This window comes from Leopardus geoffroyi, chromosome X, assembly GCF_018350155.1.
Source record: "Leopardus geoffroyi isolate Oge1 chromosome X, O.geoffroyi_Oge1_pat1.0, whole genome shotgun sequence".
Classification (NCBI taxonomy): Eukaryota; Metazoa; Chordata; class Mammalia; order Carnivora; family Felidae; genus Leopardus; species Leopardus geoffroyi.
Genome location: NC_059343.1, coordinates 31,269,485 through 31,277,956, shown reverse-complemented (window position 1 = coordinate 31,277,956; position 8,472 = coordinate 31,269,485). Strand labels below are relative to the sequence as shown.

The 8,472-nt window shown below is 45.9% G+C and overlaps 1 protein-coding gene across 1 annotated transcript; it reads right to left on the bottom strand.

Moving 5' to 3' along the window:
* Positions 1–3,273: 3,273 nt before the first annotated feature.
* LOC123594607 (melanoma-associated antigen B16-like) lies at positions 3,274–8,156 on the bottom strand. Its single transcript, XM_045471451.1, has 2 exons — positions 8,067–8,156; positions 3,274–4,848 (listed from the first exon to the last, which is right to left on the bottom strand). Exon 2 carries the CDS (start codon positions 4,780–4,782, stop codon positions 3,775–3,777), a length of 1,008 nt encoding a protein of 335 aa, XP_045327407.1. The 5' UTR covers positions 4,783–4,848; positions 8,067–8,156; the 3' UTR covers positions 3,274–3,774.
* Positions 8,157–8,472: the final 316 nt, after the last annotated feature.

Genomic DNA, 8,472 nt, shown 5'->3' with positions numbered 1-8,472 from the left:
GGTGTTTTCCAATACAGAGTCAGATATATTTTTCAAAAGGACCTTGTATATCTTTGCAGGAAGTGTTGGTCATACTTGACTCAAAAGCACCATTATGCACAGTCCTTTTCAATAACCACTATGATCACAGTACACTGAGAATTTTCTCCTTACTCTTGGTGCATTGACAAAACTTTACCTTTCCATTCTCTGCTATCTATCACCTGACTGAAAATGCCTGGATATCTGCACAAATGCAATTACGTGCATTGAAAACCAAGATTCTAACTATCTATCTATCATCTATTATCCAAAGATAATTCCAAAGAACCATATTGTACTTCTTAGAAGGACTCCAGAATTTACAGAAACTGAGACACTGCAGATGTTTGCTTACTTAGTTATTTCAATGTTCTTTCCTCATCTAACACTTACAGGAAAGGTTTTGGTTTTTAACCAAGTGAAGCTCAGTCATTGGTTTGTGTCCAGTAGCTCCCTCAGTCCCCTCAGCCTCATCTTGCTCTATATTCAAATTTAACTTAAAATGTACTCTCATTGAAGAAATGGGAGGATTTTTTTCTTGTTTTTAAATTAAAAATCCCATTAAAATTCTACCACAAACATTCAAAATCCTATCTCTTAGAGATATAGTACCCAAACTAGTAGCTTCTTTGTCAAATCACACTTGATCTTAGCCAAAAGGCCGAGAAGCGATTGTCAAATCAGAGTATACTCACTGGATCATCTGGAAATCATTTTGAGAATGTGATAAAGACACCCAGTAGTGATGACCAGGTCTAAATATTATTGTCAAAATGATCTTTTACTGGAACGGGATATTGCTAAGTCAGGGAAAGGGCAAATGATTCTGGGCTATTCAACTGGGACCAGGATGTCAATGTCAGAGGAGGATGCAATGAAGATCTGGTCAACAGATTTAGGTTCAAATTTGGATAAAAGAATACACTGGAGAACACCGAGAAGGGCATTGTCATGCACATGCAGGAGAGGAAAAATAATTTATCTTTTACCCTCCAGGTACTTGACTAAGAAGCCTCCTGTAATAAAAAGAGATTAAAAGAAGAAAAACCATATTTAATTACATACATAGGTATGTATGGGAGCCCTACAAAGATGTGAGACTAAAAGAGGAAACCAAAGCAGGAAGCTTTTAGACAAACACTAATTCTGTGAAGAATTGATAGGGCAGAGGGGTTCGGGCTAGGGGAAGTAAATGGTGAAGAATTAAGAAGATTTATTTATATAGCCTTCTTGGCTCCCAATTCCCTATCTCTGGTGATAAAGATGCCTTCTATCCTCCTGGTACAGGGAGGGCATCTTTCACATGGGAGATTTCTCTCCTTCTTTTAGGGGGATAAAGGGGAGTTGTAATGTCCCTCCTGCACCGGCTGTTTCTCAGGTACCTTTAATTGAAAATAACCAATATGCCCCAGTGGCATATTCTGGGGTGACACATTCTGAACCCCTACACACAAACAAGGTGGAACTGGACAAAAATTCTAGCCCCTGGGCAGCCAGATCTGAAGAAACCCTGGGGTTAAGGGCAGCAGGACCCTAGGTAAGTGAAGCCTATAGACAATTCCCAAATTGCATTTGATTATCATTTTTCACCTTTGTTCTTGACATGTGTGTTTAGTACTTGAGATTCAAAGTCCTTTTTATCCTAACAGGCAATATGGAATAGTGAGAAGAGAAATAAATCTAGAGATAGAGTATGAGCCTCAGGCAGGAGGAGTGGAAGCAAGTGGGCTCCAGAAGAACTCAGACCACAACTCTAGCCTCAGTTCTGTCACATACCAGACCTGTGCACTTGGGCACATTCCCAAGCATTGTAAATCTTAGGTTCTTCATCTGAAGAGTCTGATAGGCCTTGTCATATGGAACTGTCTGAAAGAATTCAATATATATGTAAGGCACCTGTTATAGTGTCTGACATAACTTAGGTCTTTAATCAATGACAGTTATTACTGCAATTATTTTAACCACAGATCCCATCAACCTCACCTAAGTGATTTTTTAAAAATCTAGTTTGTTTCAAAAAACATGAAGTACTACAGGGCATGGAATATCAGATCAACCAAAATGCTACTTAGCAAGTAAACCTCAGTAAATATATCCCCTCGGATGTTGTGTTCTTTAATAATAGAGAATTTCTTCTCCATCTGGATGCAACTCAAAATTCCTAGAATTTGTGACAAGGACCAAGTACTTGCCTCCCTAGCTTCTGTTCCATTCAAATCACTCCTATTCTCATTAATTTCACAGTCATAAAAATATAAGCATTTCTTAGACTATGCAAAATTACACTGAAAATAACTTATTTAAAGTATGCCTTAAATGGAGTAGTCTCAGGCTCTCCCAGGCCAGGGCAACAAAAGCCAACCCAATGGTTTCCCGGTATCTTATCTCAATGAAGTATCAGTTATCTCTCAAAACTCTTCGAAGACTATGTGTATAAAAATTAGTTTGTGGGGGTGTTTGGGTGGCTCACTCATTTGAGAGTCCAGCTCTTGGTTTAGCTCAGGTCATGATCTTGAGGTTTATGAGATCACAAAGGCTCTGTGTCAGGCTCTGCACTGACAGCATGGAGCTTACTTGGGTTTCATTCTCTCCCTTTCTCTCTGCCACTCCCCATCCCACACCCCACACCCCCCCCCAAATAAATAAATAAACATTTAAAAAAGTGTTTAAAAACTTCATTTGTGAATTATGTTCAATGGCACAGGGACAATATCACAGAACAACTTGTATTCCTGCCCCAATGGAGATTTATGTCTTTTTTAACCATTACCCAAAGTAAATAAAAGAACAGTTTTGCAATCAGGATTTGTGAGTCTCAATTCAGTGACAAACTCTCTGAAGCTCTAATATCTGATCACCACCCCCCGCAGGCTCAGCTTGCCTACATCCAAATTTAAGTTAAAAATTAACACTCACTATAGGAATTCCAGGTTCCCCAATCCCCAAATTTACTTTCTCCAGGGCACTAACATTTTACAGTCTCAAATGGAACACCTCCACTCACATACTAACTCCTTCTTTTACTTGCCCCTTAGATATGAGAAGATATCCCACCATAATTACAGGATTGCTGATCCTATAGATAAAAATTAAAAGGGCAGGTCGTAGGTCTTGTTAATGCTAGAATCTCCAAGACCACCATAGTGATTTCCAAAAGCAAATGTTCAGTTAAGGTTTGGGGAATAAAAGAAACAAACAGGGGGTCTAATATATTGACATTTATTTTTATATATCCATAAACAAGTTCAGCATATTAAAGAATATATAATCTAATTTTATAAAAAAAAATATAAAAGGCAAAAGGGGGCCACAGATTGACAATTTTTTTTCCATTTATTGAACTCAACCACCTTAAAACTGATCACTCTCAGATTTGCAGTAAATACCTACTGCAGTTCCAAGTTATCTTTTCCAAGTAATTATTTAAGATGGCTTCACAGTTAGTTTAATAAAATAACAAAACTCACACTATATTAAACCTCATCATAGCATTAAATTTGTGACCTATACTTTCATAAACTTGGAGATTTTGACTAATTGAATCTATATCAAAAGAAACACTATTTAAACAAATGCATAAGTTTAAAAAATAATTTTCAAGTTACACAATATAGGAACACATAGACATATAAACTATTGCTTTCACCTCATCACAGACCTAAATTCTATGAACACTAACTGACCTTCTCAAAGACAAAGTGAAGAACCTGCCTCAGGCTTCACTAGGGGCAAGAGAAGTGACTGGACTTGGCACTAGAAACTTGCAGTGGCCACAGAAGTAGAGATAGCCATGGCTGACATTCTGGCTCGGGTTCTCTCTTCTTCTTCTTCTTGCAAAGCCTCCTCATACTGAGATGGGAAAGAACTCGGGTCAGTCCCATGAACCTTGGCCAGAAACTCCAGGACTTTCATCTTGGTGGTTTCAGCGTGGGCTCTTGAGCCCCAGAGGAATTCAAATTGTGCGGGATCACTGTTGGCCACCTGGCGGTATTCCAGGTACTTTCCCTTCACGAAATCTTGGGTGATGAGCTTCCTGGGGTCCCCAAAGAGGGAGTGCTTCCTCCCGGGATATATCCCCGTCAACTTCAGAACTTCCCAGACTTCCTTTTCGGTGGCACTGTTGCCCTTCATGAAGATCACACCCAGGATAAGTATGAGGACACCCGTCTTGGGTATGCCCTCTTTACCATGCAGCACCCCATCATAGGTGAGGCCCAATTTGATGAAGAAGGCATAGCAGTGGTTGATGGGATCCACTTCCTTCACATCAAGGCCGAAGACCATCTCCATGCGCTCAGAGGCTTTCAGGAAGACCTCAGCGAAGTGCTCTTCATACCCTTTGATGACGATCTTCATAACTGCCTTTGTCATGAGCTCTTTCTTTAGATACTTGAACAGCATGAAATCCACCAACAAAGCCACCATCTTATCTAGAGCATCTATGGGTACATTCTTGGCATCTGGCCCAGCCCCTGAGGTGCTATCCTCCTCTTCTTGGCTATCGGAGCCCTCATTCAGCTCACTTGTTGAGGTGGTTGCGATGGCAATGGAAGAGGAGCAGAAACTCTGAGGATTCTCAGGGTTGCTGGGTATACCAGCACCAGGAGCCTCCTTCGAAGTGCCAGGCATTAGAGGATGGGAGGAGAGACAGGTCTCCTCCAGAGCCTTGGAGTCGTGTGCATCCTCCAGGCCCTGGGTCACACTGCGGGCCGGAAGGCATCGATCACATGAGTATTGTGGACTCTTCTGGGGCAGAGGCATGATATCTCTTGTGGATGGCAGTAGGCAGGAGTGTGGACAAAAAGGTGGGCAATGGGGAATCGCCACCTAAGAGGAAGAAGGCAGATGTGAGTAGCCTCAGCTGCTAAACTCAACTGGGGTGGCACTGATTAAGAGCTGTCTCCAATGGACTTCTCATGACAACACTGCTATAGGGCCTCACAGGTTTCCTGACTCCTGGTTGCTGTGTCCCAGAAGGGCATGAAGGAGGAAGTCTTAATGCTCCGGAGGATGCAGCTAGCAAACCCAAGCTGAGAATTCTCAGGGATCACACTAGGCAGGTGTGGTTGGCTCTACAGAGCCATTTCTGTTCTGAGGGTGCTCCCATCAATCCTCACTCAAGTTCATTACCTTGGCATTCAACAGGGCCTGGCTCATCTCCCCATGCTACTATGAGGCAGTGCCCCTAAGACCAAAGTCACATCTCCTAAGACCAGGAACCCTGGAGGTACCTCCTCCAGAAAGCCTACCTGGGGTTTCCCAGGGCTGACAACAGGAGCTAGATTCTGTGGATGCTATTTGTACTGGTGTCAGTGCCCACCTCCCCCCACCACTCCCACCCCTCCCCAGTTTTCACTCCGTTGCCCTGCTTTGAATCCAGGCAAATCCTGGGATCTCTTCATTTCCTGAACTAGCACTGCCCCCTGAGACCAAAGGCTTCGCCTCAAGATGGGGAAGAGGTAATTAGTGGTCACGACTACCATAGAGCCTTGCCCATAGCCTCTCAGCACTGAACAGGGCCAGGCTAGGCTTGTCTTCCCCATTCTCTTGTGGTCAGCAGTTCCTCAGTATGCACTCAAAGTACTTGCCTTGGCTACTGGTAGGGCCTCAGGCAGGACCAGTCTGCCAAGTGATGTTAATCACTCATGATACAAGAGTGCTTTATTTTCCTGAGTCACCCCAAGAAGTTTAGGGAGGATGCCATGTATCCACCTTTATTGGGTTTTTCCTGGAATAATAGGAGAAGCTAGGCATTCTAGGGGTCCCTCTGTTCTCAGGTGAGTAAGCCCTTTGGACCTCATTCAGGACGCTTGCTGTGACTGTTGGAAAGCCCTGGGATCCTTCCTTTGCGGACCTCGTGTAACGTGGGCACGTAGGCCAAGGACCTCAACCGCCTGAAATGCCCAGGAAGGAAGAGAATACACAATTTAGCATGGTATACTTGCCCAGTTACCCTGATCCGATAAAGGTACGGGGGCTCCTCGGTGATCCTATGTTCTGGGCTGGATTGTTTTCGCTCTTTACTGTGAGTTTCTATACAAATTCCTGCATTGTCTGGTCACTCTATCCACTGCTAATCTGAACCCGCCCCCTGCAGACCAAGACTGCCACCTCCCTAGGACCACAGTGTATAACCTGTAGTGCTAAGGATTCTGACAGGGGCGCCTGGGTGGCTCAGTCAGTTAAGCATCTGACTCTCGATTTCGGCTCAGGTCATGATCTCACGGTTTGTGGGTTCAAGCCCCACATCAGGCTCCATGCTGGCAGTGAGGAGCCTGCTTGGGATTCTCTCTCTCTCTCTCTCTCCCCCCCTCTCTCTCTGCCCCTCTTGTGCTCTCTCAAAATAAATAAAATAAACTTAAAAAAAAAGAGATTTCTGACCATTTTTGTCTGGGGCTTTTCAGGAAACAAGTATAGGCGTAGGGGAGATATCATGGGGTCCCCTCTGCATTCAAGTGGATGGTCAAGTGTTTGCTCAATCACGATCTATATCTTGAATCTTGACAGTGTATAAGACTCTTGCCCTGGGAGGAATTAGGGGCCCATCACATCCAATTTTGCAGGTGTGACAAAGGGACACAGATCTGTAGCTATCAGTCTGTTCTGACGTGGGTGTCTCCATCAGTCTCACTTAGGGTGCTTTCTTCAACTACTGGTAGGGCCCGGGATCTGATATCACTTCCCCGGATGAACTTTCATCACCCTCAGTTCACTACCCAGGAAATGAGGGAATGTCTCAGCATGAGCGCTCTGCCCAGAACTTCCCAGGGCTGTCACGGGAACTAAGTAGGGTTATGATAGGTTCTAGTCTTCTGGGATGGGTAGTTCTCTCAGCCCTCACTCAAGGTCTTTACTGTGGCTAATGGTTGGGCCTCAGACAGAACGTGTCTGATTCCTAATGCCACTCTTGCTCACCAAAGGCCTGTTCTCCCTTAGACAAGTGAGAAGGCATGAAAAGTCTCATCTAGTCACCATAGCCAGGCTTACCAGTATTCACAGTAGGGGCTAGACACTCTGGGACCAGTATATTCTGTGGTGGGCAGGCCCCTCAAACCTCTTTCAGGAAACTCACTTTAACCCATTGACAATAAAAGCCCTCACATTTCAGTGAACGCCATGAAAGAGTGATTGGGTGTCTCCTCTGGCTATCACTGCTCAGAATCTCCCAAGGGTTCCCTGTGCTCTGTGCAACTACACTCGTATGTGGCGAGTTTGCCCTTCAAATATGGCTCAATGACCTCTGCCAGGGCCTGGAACTCCTGCTGACTTAACAAATCCTTTAACCTCCTGAGCCCCAGAGGAGGAAAGGAAAAGTCGCCTCTGCCCACCATCCCTTCCCTGAGCCTCTCAGGGCTGACAACAGGGGAAGGGCTCGGTGGAGCTCCTCCCCCATCAGTTGGTCGAGCCCACAATCCTCACATGCGCTAGGCAACCTGAATACTGCTTGGTGTTATTACCACTGCCATCTATCACCTGATGCTCCACCTTCCAATCGAGGCTCCACAAGTCTGAGACACCCAGAAAGGAAGTGAGGAGCCACCCCATCCACTGGCATCAAGAGCTGACAACACAGGCTTGACGCCGTGCCACAACGGCTACCCGGGATCAGTGGAAGCATGAGAACTCACGCGGGGTCCTCGCCGGGACTCCTGCCTTTGCCGACGTGACACCAACTACCTCAGACTAAACTCTCACCTCCCTCAGACTCTGGAGGCAGAAGTCAGCCACACTTCCCATCGCCCCTGCCCGAAGTCTGTCAGGGCTGACAGACTGGCTGAGGCTCGGTGAGCCCGCCGCTGTCTGGGGTGAGTGGTCCCCTCAGCACTCACTCGGGAGCCTCTTCTGGACTAGCAGTAAGTCAGGGGACTCTTAGCCCCCCCACAGAAAGCTTTCAGAAACCTCAAACAGATCCAAAATGGAAGTGCATGGTAGATCAGCCTGACAGACTGGTCTGGCGCCTCCCTGGGTTGGACTGGGGCTCTCATCTAATGGGTCCCCTCATTTCTGTGGCAGGAGGTCCCCTCAGTCCTCATTTGGAATCTTACTTGCTGCCGAGGCGCAACCGGGACTCTTTCGGCGCTGACTTGGTTCCACCGGCCTAAGATGGAATCCCGCACAGCCGAAAGATCTGTGGGAGGAAGTCAGGGGGTGGGACATCGGGTTACGCCTGCGGGGCTGGGCGTTGGGGGGGAGGGCGTAGGGAGGGCGTGGAGGGGCATGGGAGGCGTGGCCAACAGCAGGGGCAGAGCTGTTTCACAGTGGAGATTGTTGTACGTCCCTACGGGTCACGTTGTCTTCTTGCTGACTTGTGTCAGCCCTGGAATCAGTCCTCTCTTGTTCCCCGCTGATTCCTCTCATGACGATGTCCTTACTTTCTTAGAGCCTTTGAGAGGAACTGAGGAAATGCCACAGATGGTGGATATGTGTGTGACTTCCCTTTATTCTTTGCTG

Coding starts and splice junctions, on each gene's coding strand:
- LOC123594607 (XM_045471451.1), bottom strand. CDS start 4,782: ATGCCTCTGCCCCAGAAGAGTCCACAATACTCATGTGATCGATGCCTT.